Genomic DNA, 15,873 nt, shown 5'->3' with positions numbered 1-15,873 from the left:
CTCTCCTCCTCTCCTCTCCTCTCCTCTCCTCTCCTCTCCTCTCCTCTCCTCTCCTCTCCTCTCCTCTCCTCTCCTCTCCTCTCCTCTCCTCTCCTCTCCTCTCCTCTCCTCTCCTCTCCTTCCTCCCTCCCTCCCTCCCTCCTGCCTTCTCTCCCCCTTCTCTCCCCACTCAACTTCCTCTGCCCTCCTCTACCTTCTCCCCCTCTCTCCCTCTCTTCTCCCCTACCTTGAGCACGGAAGACGGCAGCAGTTTGCGAGATGAGCCATCGGCATTCTTCTTGGGAGTTGCCTGAGCGTGCGATAAGAGGACGGCAATGGGAGAACAAGAGCAGCGGCCGCAAGCGTGAAGTTTGAGAGGAGCAATTAGTATACACCGCTGACGAATGATCGCAAGGAATGAGCAAAGGAGCGGAGTAGCACCAAGAGGAGAAGTGGATGCAGTAGCGAGAGCAGTAGCAAGAGGACGAGTATCAACAGCAAGAGCAAGAGCAAGAGCAACAGCACGAGGAGTACGAGGAGGACGAGGAGGAGCGAGGAAGGGCAAGCAGGAGGACCTTGACGGTCAAGAAGTCTCTTCGATTGTCCAGCAAGGATCTTGGTGAAGGGGGGGAAGTCACGCCGTTGACCAGGGCAAGAGCGCGAGCGAGCGCGGAGAGCCCTGAGCTCTCATAAAGACTTTCTGCCTCCTTCATGAACAGCCGCACGACTGCTTCGTCCACCTCTTCCATCCTCCTCCTCGTCCTGCGGCTCATGGCAGACATCTTCTCCTCGGGGCCCGGAGCATCTCGGTAGTCGAACTTCACCTTGGCACTCCTCTCCAGCGCCTGCACAAGTTTCTCCTCCCCCGCGGTCGGGTCCCACAGCAGGACGCTAGTGCCGCTCCTCCCCATCCTTCCCGTTCGTCCGCTCCGATGCACGAAGACTTCTGTGTTGACCACCTCCGCCAGCGTCTTCGTCTTCCTCCTCATCGCCCCTGACGCTGACAGCGGGACGCCACACTGCACGACCAGGTCCAGATCCGCCACGTCGATGCCTCTAGAAGCCACGTCCGTGGCGACCAGGACAGAGACGTCGCCCTCCCTCAGCATGCGCATCACGCGATTGCGCTGAAACTGCGGGAGGTCGCCGTGCAGCACGTCCACGTTGGTGCTCGTGCTCGACTTGGTCAGCTCGTTTGCCAGCTCAACCGCCTCAAGCTTCGTGTTTGCAAAGACGATGGCACGACGAGGGCCTGAGGTGAGGAGCAAGTCAGTGATGACTTCCGCCCTGCTGCCTGCTGCTGCTCGGATAGCCACATGAGAGATTCCGCTCGTCTCCTCCTCTTCCTCCTTCGCCACCTTCGCCAAGCTCCTGTGCAGACCGCTCGAGTCGATCATCACGGGCCTGCGACAAACGTCCTGTGCTACCCTGAGGAGCTTGGGAGGAAGCGTCGCTCCGAACATGAGCTTCTGCGTCCTCCTGAACCTGGGAAGGCTCTCTAGGATCGAGTCGATCTCTGGGGCGAACCCTTGCTGAAGCAGCACATCAGCCTCGTCGAGAACGAGTACTTCTATGGAGGAGCAGGAGAGCTGGCGAGAGGAGACAAGGTCCACGATCCTTCCTGGTGTTCCGACCACCACGTCAACTCCTTCCTTGATCTTCTGAACTTGAGGATGCATGTTCGATCCTCCTGTCACCGCCACCACCGACACGTTTTTCCCTCCTGTCTTGCGAAACTCTCGTTCGATCTGATTCGCCAGCTCTCGTGAAGGAGCAATGACGAGGACTCGGGGGTTCTTCGAAGTGTCAGGAGGCTCCTCAAGGATACTGTCAAGCAGGGGGAGGGCGTAAGCAAGCGTCTTCCCAGTGCCTGTTGGCGATACTGCTATGACGTCCTCCCCTGCTCTGATCGGAGCGTAGCAAAGCTCTTGCACTCTCGATGCCTTTTCGATCCCTCGGCTACGCAAGTTGGACATGCTTTGCTCTGTCAGATTGAAGTTCTCAAAGAAAGAAGAGCCCTCCTTTTCTTCCTCCTTCTCCTGCCTTTCTCCCTCCACGTTCAAACTGTTTCTCAAGGCAACGTCCTTGCTTCCGTGTGACTGAGAATGAATGCGCGGGGAGAAGATGGACGTCGCGAGAGTCTGGCTCGACTGTCTCCTTTGGCTCTTCAAGCAAGCATTTTCTGCTTGAAGAGCCATGCTTTGACGAGACCAGGAGGTGGAGAGTGCAGCAGTATGCAAACGAAGAGGAGCAAGAGGGGAAAGAAAACAGCACGATGAGGCAGAGCGAAAAGAAGACAGAAAAGGAGACTGAGAGCTGCAAACCATACCATCTACAGCCAAAATGTGTATCAATATGGTAATCACCATCACCATCAACATGTTCATCTTCGTCTTCATTATCCCTTCACCCTTGCGTCCCTCCTTCATTTTCCCTGCTTTCTGCAGCTTTCCGTGCAGCTTCTGTTTTGTGGCCCCCAATCTTCTCCGGTCATCCATCTACCGCGGTTGCGTCTAATTCTCGGTCATCCATCTATTGTGGTACACAGCGTCAAGGCGACGGAAGTTGACCAAAGGTTGCTACGGGTGCGCTATGGATGAACTGGTGAGGAGACAAGAAGGGGCAGGGATGGTAGAGAGGAGGAGGGAAGGTAGAGAGGAGGAGAGGGAGAAGACTCTCAGGTAGAAGGAGGACTTGAAGAGAAAGGATAGCGAAGTAGAAGACTGTATGGAGTCTATCTCATTCCTTCACCAGCTGACTTGAACATGTGCAGCTGAGATGGTTGGGGTTTTGCCAGAATGACTCCACCATGATGGAGGAGGTTCAAGATGCGGGTCAGGCAGCACAAGCACAAGTTACGCAGGAGTTGAACAGGTCAGTGATGGTTCGAGGGAGCGGCTGGGGGTGACATGCCTGCAAACCATGAAAGTCAGCGAGATGAGATTTGGGGAGATGTTCATCTTCAACAGAAGAACGAAATCTTCAGGTGAAGTCCAGAGATGTTGTTGTGCCCGTCTATGATACTTCGTGAAGACCAGGGGCGAACGCAAGGCATCAGGATATCGACGACAGCTCATCAGATCCGTCGATGACCTCCACCATCGACAGCCATCAGAGTCCTCTTGTTCTCGATTCACACTTTCGTGCTCTGCCCGCCAGGCAGCTTCCTGGTGCTGTATCTCGTGGCTCGACTAGCAGTCGGTGAAAGATTACCTGAGCAGCAGCAGCCAAGGAGGTGGACGAGATCCGGTTTCACTCCTGCCCTTTCTCAGTCGAGGACAAGCTCCTTGCGGGACGATACATCGACAAGCACTACAGACATGTGATGTGACTGCTGCCCCTTAGTGACTTGTGACTTTGCTCGAACAGAAATGGGAGAAAATGAGGGACGAGAAGGTGTCGCTGATGTTGTGGTGAGCTGATCCAGTGAACTCTTGCCATGCAGATCGACCCCATCGTCCTCAGTGACGCTGAGAAGACGATCCGAGCTTCGGACCTCCGCCGCATGCCCCACTCGAAGGTGGCTCGGGGTGTAGGGGGAGTGAGTGAGAGGATGATGAGGTGCTGGTGCAGATCCAATCTATCGTTGACCTGTCGAGCAAGAGGTCGAAGGAGAAGCACAAGGCTCCGATAGAAGTCCTCGGGATCGTTCTCCAGCCAAAGTTGCAGCATATCCTCAACACCTTGCCAAAGCTCACGAAGAAGAAAATCTTGCAAGACACCCGATCAGCGAGGCCGAGGGATGTTGAGAAGTTCATCATCCAGCAGATCCAAGAGAACACGGGATCCGTCTTTGACAGCGGTGACACAAACATGTGTCAGTCTCAGCATCTGACGTCAGCCTCTTCACCCACCAGAGCTGGGCTCCAAGTACATCGACGAGGTCGTGTTCAAGAGGCTGCCTCCGACGGAGGAGCAGGAGCGAGAGATCATCCGATCGAGGTGGGAGAGATCAGCTGGGGTAGTCCTGACAGGCATGCAGGATCATGCAGATGGAACGAGTTCAAGAATCAGACGATATCATGAAGTTCTACGAGGGGAGGAACGAGCAGTCGTTCCAGATGAAGGCAGGAGAGATAGTGCACGAGAAGTACCAGCAGCACAAGAGCGCGATAGTCAACAAGAGGCTGAACATCTTCAAAGTCAACGAGGCCCACAGGTTTGAGATTTGGATGCACAAGGTTGTTGCAATCTGCGCTCGTCACGTTGACTGACCCTCGAGCAGACGGAGAAGAGCGTCAATTACAAGAAGATCTAGAAGACAAGAGAGCAGAACAGAGGAGGTACCACCATGTTGATTAATGAATAGGACAACTTCACTTGCTCCTTCTCACTCTCTGTCTCTTCGTCTTGCTACCTTGCTCTGCGTCACTTCTCCCACCAGAGCGCTTCTTGGTCTTGGGAGTCGAGGCAGAAGCTCTTGAGCTGACCAAGTAGTCGTCCATCGACACCTGCTCCCTGCACGATCTGAGCGCAGACGTCAGTCAGATGCATGGACACACCAACGGCTCACATGAAATCTAGGATGTACGAGGCCCTGACAAGTTTGAGCCGCTCGTTGGAGAGGGAGGAGCTTGCGGAGAGCTCGCCGCTGTCTTCCGGGAGGAGGATGGTGACCGACTCTCTCGCGCTCTCCGACAGGCTTCTGAGTATCGACGACTCGCTGCAGATGGAGCAAGATCCTCCTCCTGCCGTGATGACCTGGGCAAGAACAGCTGCTGGCGGGTTTGTGCCCTCATGGATCACAAAGTTTTGACCCTCGAAGGGTCCCTGGCCGTTCCTCTCACGGAACAAGCGCCATCGCCTCGGAGCCCCGTGCCACAAGTTGGTGTCTGCGCTCTCCTTCTTGGGCTCGTGCCACTCGTACTCCGAGGGATCGAGCCATCGCCCGTTCTGAGCGCAGGCTTGCAGGTACTCCGGCTTCCTGCAGGAGCATGTCAGCCCTTCCTCTAAACCTCAACAGCCTCACAGGATCCAGATGCCTTTGGCGCAGGCGCACAGAAACTTCTCGGTCCTGCGGAGTTCCGTACAGAGCACATGGGTGGTGTCCGGATCGAAGTGATGCGAGTATGCCGACTTCCCTCCCAGCCTCCTCACGATTGACACCTGCTCCTGTCGCTCTGCTGTCCTGCCGCACACCAGCACAAACGGTTGAGGCCTTGCGACCAGCGCCGAGGGAGAAGTCTTGTTGGTTTGCTTCTGGTTCCTCGTGCGGATCTGATTCTTCGTGGCAGGAGAGATGCTCGTCAGCTTGCTCGCTTCACCTCGCCCTTCCTCTGAGTCTTTTCTGTTCCGGCAAGTCAATTCGCTCCCGCTGCCCGGAGGCCCGTCCTTGGGCCCACCAGTCCTCGCACTTGTACGTTGGTTGGAGGCGGGCGCAGAACTTGACGATGGGCTGGCACGAACATGCTCAGCGGTATTGCTGACAACCTTCGGACTTTGACGTCCGTAGCTGCGGCGGAAAGATCCGAACACGTCATTCTCCGAATTCGCTGACGCTTCCACGCGAGCAGACTGCAAAGGGGTTGTGCTCGCGATCCTGCTGGGAGGAGCAGGTTCAGCATCACGATGGCCGCTAGCGTTTTCATCTGAAGTCTCGTCCTCATCGTGAACATTGTACATAAAATCTGTCCTCGAGCACAGATTGACTCTACAGTCGGGTGACTCAGATGTCAACTTGGGGGTCTTGGCGAGGTGACTCGAACCCACTGATGTCAGCACGTCATGCTCGGACTGCATCCCCGACCGATCGTAGAGGTGCGACGGACCTTGTCCTCCACTAGCAACTCTCTCTACTCTATGTGCCAGCCTTCCGTGTGTTACCGACTTTTCAACGCTTCCTCCTTGCCCCCTTACAGCAGGGCTGCTAGAACTCATTCGATGGCTCACTGGCGGCGCATCGCGATCATTGGAGTGCATCCTTGCAGTCGCCTCAGCCCCTGCTGGTCTCCTGGCGCTAGTGAGAGGAGCATCACTCAAGTCGGCAGATTCGCCATCGTTGAGAAATCCATCCACCCCTCTCGTTTGATCGTCCGCGCGAGTGCCATACATGCTATTCAGAACAGAGGCTGCTGCTTGAGAGGAAAACTTGTTCAGACTGGGACGGTCTACTTCGCAAGCACGATCATTGGAATCTTCTTCTGCAGTCCATTCCTGACCAGAATGTTACTCTTGATAGTGTGCGATGAAGCCCATAAGAATAATGACCTGGGAATCAGGGTAGACTTGATCATCATCTGCAGCTGTAGCAGCAGCTGCAGCTGATTCATTCTCTGCAGAAAACGTCAAGAAACAGGAGATTAACGAGAACATTCAAGACCGAAGTCGTCGAGAACAAGGGGATGAATGAAAGGCAAACTTCTCAAAGCCATGAGATCAAGCTTTGTCCACATTTCCTCGTTTCCAGCAAAAAACAAAGATTCGATGCTGTAATCCTCCTCATTCAACCACTTTCCTGACACTACACTGTCCATGAGCCACTGATGACCAATAATCTTCAGACCCCAGTCACGAGCAGCATTCACCTTCTTTGAGGTGCATGTAGTTGAAATCAGATGTGTGTTGGTTTTCGTCAACTCCTTTGTCGCCTCAGCTCCACTCAGCTGAATAATCTTGATCAAAATATCCCGGCACTGCCCTGTATACCCCGTGACAGAGATTCGCTTGATAGCCCCTTCCCTTATCATGCCTTGGTTGTACGGATAAAAAGTCCATCCCTTCCAAACCAGGCTCTTCTTGGGCCAGATGACAGTACAAAACTGGAAGCACTCTTTGACCCACTGCAGAGTTCGACATTTCGCATGCTGAGGAGAAAGCTCGTCATGAGATTGATCAACGATGTAGTAATTGCATGAAGTTGCTTCACAGAACGATCCCCCAGCAGCTAGGATCCATCTCTCCACCTATAGACCGTTACACCTTGCCCAACCAAGAGGCACACAACTTACAATGTCAGAACTTCTCAGAGAGGGAGACAAGTGAAATGTGTTTCCCGAAAAGGCCTTTCAATAGAGATCAATCATCCTAAAACTGAATCTTTGGATTACCTGACACTGGAAATCTTTCAATCTTGACAAGTCCACTCTGCTTTCAGAGTTCTCCAAAAGACAACGAAGATCATACTTTGAATCGGAGCAGAGATGCTGCTCTTTGATGCAGTCTACATACCACTTTATGGGCAAAATTTTGGTTTGAGAAGAATCAATAGCTTTCTGACAGTCTGGCCCCCGCACAAAACCAGCAATGACATGCGTACACTGATTTGTGAATTCGCTAATCGCACGACCCCCGAGGAGTTCGATTCCATTGCGCACTAATTCTTCAACCTTAGGGGGCACGTTCAAGATGCATATCAAGCTGTCAGCAAATATTTTTTTGGAGAGATCAGGACTGTGCAACAGAACATCCAAGTCCTGCTCTGCGAGCTCAGGCAATCTACAGTTCTTTCTGCGTTGAGACAAGAAATCAGACACAGCAAACCACAAGAATGTTCAAGTCACCGCAAGCACTCTCTAATCCACTTGAGGTTCACAATCCTCGGTCTCAGTTCCACGGAGTCGATTCTGACTTGGCTCATATCCTCCTTGTCAGTGATAAGATGTGTGAAGTTCACATCATCCATCTTCCCCCCCCTCTCAACGACGGACTTGATGAGGTCCTCCAAACCATCATCCCCAATGTCTTGTGAGTTTGTCTCGTCAACTTCCGGGTCGACAGAGAAGAAGCATCCTTGGAAGATTCCATCTGCTGGTTTCCGCGGACTCATCTAAAGCAACAGAAAGCAGTTACACCATGAGTTCCATTTGTCAAGATATGTATTTAGCAGAAGAATATCTTGACTTGTATGCAACTCATTCATAAAATTGATCTAACAAGCATTTTGTGTCGAAAAAAAAACTGTTCTGACTTCCTACAGCATCATTTACTCACACTAAATCGTTGTGGTAGCCTAATAAGGAGGATAACCTTTCTCCTGGTGAAAATCTTCTTCTTTTTCTTCTTCTATAGTATCCTTCTCATAGAAATTTCACTCGCCTTCTTGCATCTGTCCTCCCCACGGCACTTCTCTCATCGATCCCCCCCCCCGCATCCCTCCATTTCATGACGCCCTATTCGGAACCTACCCCATCTCTCTCAGGAGAAGGATGCTCCTGCCTTCTCCTCTCAGAGCTTCTCATTGTTAGACCATTCTTCCATCTTCTTCCCCTGATAGCCTCCTCCTCCTTCTCCTCCTCCTCCCTCCCCACCAATCCCCCCCTCCCCCTTCCCTCCACCTATTATTGCATTGACTCGCGCCATGTTGCCCTTCGGCTGCGCGGGAAGGCCTGGACCATTGGCCTTATTCTTGAATCTGTACCCCCTTTTTTCTATCGGCCAGAGACTGAAAGGTACCGGGTATTTGATAACCCCCACCCCCTCGAATTAGAGTTCGTGACACGCTTAGAGTGGATGGATCGGATCTGCCAGTGCCGCATCCGAGGGCCTCATCCCATTCCTCACACTGACCGTTAAACGGTTACGCTTCATCAGTGCCACGGTGAGCGACTCCGAAGATCCGAGCCGCTGAGCCTGGGCATCGTATGCCGCATGCAGGATGATAGGTTGCGCCGCGCTATCCGCTCATGGGCTCCGTGCTGGCATCAGTTTTAACTTAACTTGAGTGACTGTAACTAGCGTCAAGCAAAGACTTGCTCAGGATCATTATAGATCAAATTATGAAGAGGGCCTTCAACCATTTACTCTGGGCCCGCCCGGCGTCGGTATATCACCGTCTCGGCCGCCCCTGAGTGACACGGCGGCCCGCCCGGCCCGGGCGGCCCGGCGGCCGGGTCCGTTGAGATCCGTAACGAATTCGTTGCGGCCACATGCATGCACCCTTGCGGTCATTGTGAGTGTGTGGAGGAGGAGCAGCAGAAGAACGGAGAGGAGGAAAAGCAATGATGCAGTGAGGAGAATAGAAGATGATGTCATACAAGTTTCAGAGTGTATCAGAACACTGTCATACGTAAAAAAACTGCTGCAGAATACTGGAAGAAGGTTTTACGAGCAAACTTTGATCAGAAGTGAGCATGAGCTCGCTGCTCCAAAGTGTGGGAGTGATTTCAATCAATCAAGCGAGGAGAATGGCCGTAGTATATACCACATGGTCAAGGAAAGGTCCAGGCTTCCCTGTACCCAGAGCGTTGTTCCCTCAAGTCAGCACGAGAACGGGTCCCCTGGTACGTGATCTTCGAACTATGCAAAGTCAACCCCAGATTCCGCCAGTGTCATATGGCCGGCTGTTTGCCCATTCACATCTCCAGAGAATGTCGTACTGGAGGTTGTATCCGATGGCTCACTTCGACACTCGCAGTCTTCATCATCCCATCGGCACGAATAGGCCAATGGCCCTGAAGACCAGAGTAACACAGCCGTCGACAGTTTCGACTGATAGGGCGAACAAGAGAAGTTATCATCATGAAGACAAGAATCACGAGGAAGAGGCAAGAGAGACATTCATCGACAAGTACGCCCTGTGGTCCATTCTGTCAGTTAACGTGGTGGTTTTCTGCATGTGGCAAAACCTGTCCTGGAGGAGATTTATGGCCAAGAACTTTGCAATATCGACAGCAGCAGTCACACAGGAGGGGAGATTTCATACCATCATCACATCTTTCTTTTCTCATTACGATTGGGTTCATCTCGGCGCCAACATGTGCTGCCTCTGGTTCTTCGGAGCCGAAACGCTCCGCATCCTGGGAGGTCGCAAGTTCCTCGCGCTCTATGTAGGAGGAGGAGGATGGGGAGAAGGAGGAGGATGACTTAAGTGAAGGTGGGAGGAGGGCTTGTATCCAGCATCTTCCAAGTGCTCTGGCCGCGCATTGCCCCGGAGAAGGTCCGGTACTCGCCCTATCAGTTGGGGTTGGGTGCGAGGCAAGAAAGTTGCAAGTTTATGTTCGTATAATGACGGCGATGTTGCAGCGGCGCAGTCAATGCTGTGGTTGCCTACAACATCCTGACATATCCAAGGTGAGGGACTAGATGATCCAGGCGGAAAGCGATAGTTGCTCTGTAGGTAGATGATTGATACAGCTGACGTTTGCTTCTTTTGCAGTCGCATCATTTTGATTTACGCGATCTTCCCTGTCCCGGCCGCTGCCCTGGGGCTGATGTTCTTGGGAAAGGTGAGATGCCAACTAGTTCTCAGAGCACCTGATGTAACCATTGTAACTTTACTCAGGATTGCATCGGACTCCTTGTCGGAGATCTCACTTATGGCAATGCTGCTCACACGAGCGGATCCCTGGTAACCCCACGGCCTTGCAGTTCATTGCTTGTGTTTGACGAGGTTTACTCAGTTTGGGTTGTTCTTTTGGATTCTGACAAGAGGGAAGACGTATTTGTTCTGATGCAGCGCCAAGACAGCCGGGGAGCCTTCTGAATGTCCGATTTGTCATAGCAAGGGATGTTCAAGTTTGTATTGCAGCAGGGAAAATTGTATTATATTGTGAGAGTGAAGGGCGGTCAAGATACAGAATAAAAATTCAACCCAGCTTCAGTCATGGTCGAGTTGATTTCTATAGGCTTCATCACCAATTAGCTGAAGAAGTCAGTTACAACTCCCGTCATCCCTTCACCACCATTACCTCGACAACACCCTTCTTGACTGCGTTCACTTTGTTGGCAGATAAGATCATGACCTGCCGCAAACATCACCGAGAAGCGTCGCAACACACATGGCCGCACCTTCCCGTACCAGAACAGACCGTCCTCGCCCTGCTTGCTACTCATCGGGAAATCGAACTGGAGCTGAAACCTCAAGTGAGCAGGGGAGAATTCAAGGAATATGGGGGGGATACATCTGCATGAGAGCTGTAAACTTCATCCTCTGCCTGCAGTCACAGGTAAGAAGAGCATGCGAGGCGCGCCAGCCTGACCTTGAGATAGACGATATCACCTTGCTCCGCCTCCTTCTTCTTCTGCTTCTTCGGCTTCTCAGCTCTCTCCTCGTCCTGCCTTGGTCAGACCACTTTCCCCCTTGGAAGGTTCCCTCACATGTGGTTTGAGGACTTGAGTGAGAATCACGAACTTGTCAAATTTGTACGTCTCCCCTGACTGGAACCACCTCACGCCACATGACACGCTCTCAGAAAATCACCTTGGCCTTCTTGGCACCTTCGATCTCATCGAACAGGCTATTGATCAAAGGGACAGCCATGTCTTGAGGCATGTTGATCATTCTCTCACTGACAATCAGCCCCACGTTGGTGTTTGTGCTGTCAAAGATTGACTGAATCGAAGCACTTGCTTGCTTGGAGCTCTTTGAGAGGATAAAATCGCGAATCTGTTTCAGGCATTCCTTGTCTCTGTTTGCTTTCATGCTAATCACCGACATGAGACCATAAACTTCTTCTTCATCCTTCACTTTCACCACTGTTCCCACTGTCCCTGATTGCTCGAGGACAAGGTCGCAGAGTTCGGATGAGTTGTACTCAGCCCCGTCAAGGAAGTTGAGGAGGAAGAGCTTCATTCCATGGAAGTCTTCTTCCTTCGGATTGAAGCTGTCGAACACCACCTGGATCTCGTCGTACTCGCTCTCGTCGCTGTCTAGCTCAGTCGCTTCTCTCTTCTGCTTCTCTTGATACTCCAGGCGCATCTCCCCCGAGTCGTCGCTCTCGATTTCACTGGAGCTCTCGCTCTTGCCAGCCTCAGCTTTACCGGGCTGTCTCGCAGCTGCGCGAGGTTGCTTCTTGCCACTCTCCTCTCGCTTCTTGGAGAGCTTCTTGCCACTCTCCTCTCGCTTCTTGGAGAGCTTCTGTTTGCCTGCCCCTCCCTCTCCTGCTTCCTTCCGTGCCTTCTTTCTCTGCTCCTGCTTCTCTCTCTTTGTTTCGGATGATTGTCGCTTCAGGATAGCAGCTCGGTTCGCCCTTCTGATCGCATCTACGTCGTCGTCCTCTTCGTCCTGTTCATGCTTCGGCCAAGCCTTAGTCTGCTCATCGGCCTTTGCGACCTGCGAAGTTGATTTCAGGCCTTCGACAACAGCATCCCTCCCATCCTCTTCCTCCTTCCCCTCCTTCCAACTGTCTGACAACTAAATGCCTTCCTCCTCGTCCTAGCCACACGTTCTCATCCCTCCTCCTCCTCCTCCTCCTCCTCTACTCCAATCTCCTGCTCCTGCTCTCCTGCTCCTCCTGCTCCTGCTCCTCCTCCCACATCACCTTGAAGCCACGTTTCTTCTTGCCCATGGCACGCGATCCGACCAACCCACAACCCCACCCACCCTTTTCTCTTCATTTGTACCCCTCCTTTACTCATAAAAGGTGGGGCCATGCGGGAACATCTAGGATGGGCGATGCGAGCGACGGCCATGGCGGCGACGGCGATCGTAACATGCACACCAACCTCCTGCTATCAAGCTCCTTCTTCCTTGCGCCCTTCAAGCTTGTCCTGCCCTCGGCCAGTCTGTCTCCACACACAAGTCACTCAGCTTGACGCCTCTAGACCCACCACAAGGCGGAGCCTGGCGAGAGCGTCGAGTGCGAACGGGAACGTCGAGCTGCACGACGAGATGCTGCAGAAGGAAGTGAAGCGAGTGATAGAGCGATTCAATCTCCCCGAGGACGAAGCTCTTCGCATTGCGATTCAAATCTGTGAGAGGAAGGCTTCCGTGCAAGCGCAAAGATCGGTCCTGGTCGAGAGTGATGAGAACCGGGTTGAAGCAAGTGAAGAGCCTCCAACCAAGGAAGAAACTATTGCAATACCATCCATCATTGCAAGCGATCCCTTTGAAACTACGGTGAGGCATCCGGAGGACTGCCCAGTGAGCGTTGAACCGTACTCTGATCTGCACTTGAAGTCGCAGAAGCAGCCGGGGAAGAAGCAGAGGCAGTTCGAGAAGATAGAGCAATGGAAGGAGATGGCGAGATCGCAGGAGGAGCTGACGGAGGAGGTTGAGAGGCCGACGTGGTTCATTTGTTCCCCCTCACTTGCCCTGCAGTTAGCGGAGGAGAAGCAGCGACGGTTGAACCAGTGGAAAGACAAAGCAGAGCTCTTCAAGAGCCGAGTGTCGAGAACAAACGAAGCGGTATCACTCGCATGCTGCAGCTGGCCTCTAGCTGGCCTCTAGCTGGCCTCTAGCTGGGCATGCAGCTCATCGGTTTGCAGGTCTTCGACGTTTTCCTAGAGTATGACAGCAGCGGGGACGGGACGATGAGCAAGGAGGACTTGAGGTCGGCGTTGGCTGAGTTTGACATCCGACTGCCGCCGGAGGTGTCGAGCGCCTCGCCTCTTGTCCCGTCTGCTGACGTCACTTGGCTCCAGACCCTCCAGTCTATCCTCGACGACCTGGACCTGGTGGAAGGGGATCGGCTGACAGCCAACGAGCTGCAGGTTCACTCTTCTCCTTGCGATGCTCCTTTCCCTCTGCTCCTCTCCCTCTCATCTGCTGTCAAAGAGGATCGTTCAACGCTACAAGCCGTACTTGGCAGTCTGGTTCTCGTCAGAGTCAGCGCAGGAGGTGTGGTGAGGCGTCGACGTCTCGGGCTCTGAACTTGATGACCCGCAGGTCCTGGACGTGATGAGCGATCAGTTTATTCGCATGTCAAACTTCATGAAAAGAAACTTTCAGATTCAGTTCCAGCGGTACGACACGGTCAAAAAGCTGCAGGAGGAACTTTCCAAGACGTCGAAAGAGGAGCAACAGTAACGCCTCGAGGTTGCAAGCACTTGTCTGATAACATAGGAAAACATAACGAGAATGGAAATCCTCCTGATGATGTTGCTTGGTCGTCACATGTCCTTGCGAAAGAGCTTTGCTCTTCCTACCTTACTTCTCCTTCCTCTCCTTGTCAGGAACGGCAACCCTGCGTCAGCAACATGGCATCAGCAAAGCAGTCAGCACATAGCCCTGATATGTCGCCTTTCCTTTCTCATACAACTCACATCAAGGAAACAAGAAATGACAGAGGTAAAAAGAACAAATCGACAGCCGTCAGAGGTTGGGGTGGGCGGCAAGGAGTCAGGAGGCGATCAGCGAGGACTCGGTGCAGGTCTCATTCTCTCTCTCATCATCGCACTATCTGCATGACAACCTGTAGACCCAGTAGCAGAGAGCCGCCACATGCGCTGCTGCGATCCCCATCACGATGAGCCACAACGAGCTGTGCCCCTCCTCTGCCATTGCGGGACCCAGTACTTCTCCTTATCCCTACCCCCCTTTTTGTCTGGTATAGTACCCCTACCGCACAGACTGTCGGGGTTTGCTTGCGCCACTGCGAATGCAGGAGGGAGAGGGAGAGGGCGTAGGAGAGGGAGAGGGAGAGGGAGAGGGAGAGAGGAGGGAGATGAAGAGGGAGAGGGAGAGGGAGATGAAGAGGGAGAGGAAAGAGGGCAGGAAGGAGAGCGAGGGCGGAGGGAATAGGGAAGGAGGGAGAGAGGGGGGGGGAGGAGGAGGAGGGAGGGTCAAGTGGTGGAAGGTGGGCGGTGACGAGGGATTGTGAGCGAGGATGATGGGGAAACAAGGAACAACAAGTATAATCTCAATAGGATGGTCGGATTGACTACTCAGGGAAACGTTTTATTCTCGTCTTTGTACAGTTGAAGTAAACAAGTTAGGGAGCCAACTAAGTTTTCAGCTCCTTCAGCCGTGCGTGAAACCCTGCAAAATCCAATCATCGACCTCCTTTCTCTCCTCCTCCTCCTCTTCCTTATCATCATCATCATCACCACCACCACCACCACCACCATCACCGCCGCCGCCGCCGCCGCGCCGCTGCTACCCGCCTCTCTCCTCGCCTCGCCTACCCTCCTTTCCCCCCCCTCTCTTGCTTCCTCCCTCTCCCCCACATCCTGGGTGAGTCAGCGAGCAGCTACCGGGGAAGTGACAGTCGCCCTTGAGCTGGAGGTTGACCTTGCTGAGGGTCTGCAAGGACGTCAAACCCTCGAGGAGATGGGGGAGGGGGAGGGGGCGCGGAGGGCACCTGAGGACGCGCTAGCGCTGCTCCCTGTACTCTGACCTGCGAAGCTCGTTAGATGCGGCGAAGTAGAGAGGAAAGAGGACGACAAGCGGGGAAGAAAGAGGAGATGGAGAGGAGAGGAGAGAACGGGGGGGGAGGGGAGGGAGAGAGAGGCTGGGAGGGAAGAGAGAAGGAGAGGAGGGAGAGAGAGGCTGGGAGGGAAGAGAGAAGGAGAGAAGGGTGGGGAGGGACGAGGTGATTGTCTCACCTTCCGCTTGCGAGGTTCTGGCAGCTGTGAACTGGGAGGAAGTTGTTGGAGAAACTGATTGTAGAGCTCCAGCCTTGAAGACAAGTCAGAAATGGGGCGAGAGAGCAAGCAAGTGAGAAGGTGTAGGAGGAAGAGAGGGAGCAGGGGCAGGAGGAGGAGGAGGAGGAGGAGGAGGAGATTGCATACAAGTGGAGTTAGGGAGGAGAAGAGGAGAAGTGAAGGAAGAACAGTAGAAGCGCATCACAGGAGAGGAGGAGGAAAAAACATGTTCTAGAACATTCTACTTCACCTGATGCCTCCCAACGTGACCTCGCAGAAGCTTTGATCGGTTGGTGCGATGATCCTGCAAGCGACAAGTTGAGACAGGAGGAAAAACGGGAGGGAGAGGGAGAGGGAGAGGGAGAGGGTGGGTGGGTGGGTGGGAGAGAGGGAGGGAGAGAGGAGGAAGAACAATGTAGAAGGGAGAGAAGTAGACCATTCGAGCGGTTTGGAAGTGACGGGAATCTCGAGGTAGCGCATGAATAGCAAGCTGAAAACACTTTCAGCTTCTGACGAGAGACAGAAGAAGCGAGAGAAAGGAGGAGAGCGGGAGAGAAATAATGGGGAAGTAACAACAAGGAGAGGAGGAGGAGGGAACAAAGAGGCAAGTACCGAGGTCGAAGGATGCGGTCAAGAGGATAAGCAAACACTTGA

The 15,873-nt window shown here is 53.4% G+C and overlaps 6 protein-coding genes across 6 annotated transcripts in view; 3 read left to right on the top strand and 3 right to left on the bottom strand.

The window, feature by feature from the left end:
- Positions 1-2,411, bottom strand: part of GUITHDRAFT_83766 (hypothetical protein) — a gene marked incomplete at its 5' end in the record, with an annotated part of 3,001 nt that extends 590 nt beyond the window's left edge. Inside the window, 2 exons of the mRNA XM_005842286.1 lie at positions 225-289; positions 555-2,411. Of these exons, the coding sequence (XP_005842343.1) occupies positions 225-289; positions 555-2,408 (1,919 nt within the window). The remainder of the gene's footprint in view (positions 1-224; positions 290-554) is intronic.
- Positions 2,412-2,571: 160 nt separating this feature from the next.
- GUITHDRAFT_131580 (hypothetical protein) lies at positions 2,572-4,193 on the top strand (the record flags this gene model as incomplete). Its single annotated transcript, XM_005842285.1, has 9 exons — positions 2,572-2,583; positions 2,753-2,853; positions 3,013-3,149; positions 3,201-3,301; positions 3,349-3,375; positions 3,425-3,499; positions 3,553-3,781; positions 3,837-3,921; positions 3,962-4,193. 9 exons carry the CDS (start codon positions 2,572-2,574, stop codon positions 4,191-4,193), a joined length of 999 nt encoding a protein of 332 aa, XP_005842342.1.
- A 102-nt stretch (positions 4,194-4,295) lies between these two features.
- GUITHDRAFT_99144 (hypothetical protein) lies at positions 4,296-7,744 on the bottom strand (the record flags this gene model as incomplete). Its single annotated transcript, XM_005842284.1, has 8 exons — positions 4,296-4,446; positions 4,493-4,903; positions 4,949-6,132; positions 6,187-6,251; positions 6,299-6,881; positions 6,927-6,980; positions 7,026-7,425; positions 7,479-7,744. The coding sequence occupies 8 exons, from the start codon at positions 7,742-7,744 to the stop codon at positions 4,296-4,298; spliced, it is 3,114 nt and encodes a 1,037-aa protein (XP_005842341.1).
- A 1,756-nt stretch (positions 7,745-9,500) lies between these two features.
- Positions 9,501-10,136, top strand: GUITHDRAFT_52711 (hypothetical protein; the record flags this gene model as incomplete). Its single annotated transcript, XM_005842283.1, has 4 exons — positions 9,501-9,743; positions 9,791-9,906; positions 9,940-9,987; positions 10,073-10,136. Coding segments are annotated over 4 exons (471 nt in total), but the record flags the coding sequence as incomplete, so codon positions are not given.
- Positions 10,137-11,104: 968 nt separating this feature from the next.
- On the bottom strand, positions 11,105-11,620 carry GUITHDRAFT_62643 (hypothetical protein; the record flags this gene model as incomplete). The annotated part of the gene is made up of 1 exon (XM_005842282.1): positions 11,105-11,620. A coding segment is annotated over one exon (516 nt), but the record flags the coding sequence as incomplete, so codon positions are not given.
- A 705-nt stretch (positions 11,621-12,325) lies between these two features.
- On the top strand, positions 12,326-13,663 carry GUITHDRAFT_160445 (hypothetical protein; the record flags this gene model as incomplete). The annotated part of the gene is made up of 6 exons (XM_005842281.1): positions 12,326-12,907; positions 12,956-13,042; positions 13,123-13,227; positions 13,279-13,347; positions 13,412-13,474; positions 13,523-13,663. The coding sequence occupies 6 exons, from the start codon at positions 12,326-12,328 to the stop codon at positions 13,661-13,663; spliced, it is 1,047 nt and encodes a 348-aa protein (XP_005842338.1).
- Positions 13,664-15,873: the final 2,210 nt, after the last annotated feature.

The sequence above is a fragment of the Guillardia theta genome (assembly GCF_000315625.1).
Source record: "Guillardia theta CCMP2712 unplaced genomic scaffold GUITHscaffold_1, whole genome shotgun sequence".
NCBI lineage: Eukaryota > Cryptophyceae > Pyrenomonadales > Geminigeraceae > Guillardia > Guillardia theta.
The sequence above is the reverse complement of the archived record's forward strand: the minus strand, read 5'-3'. Positions and strand labels throughout refer to the sequence as shown.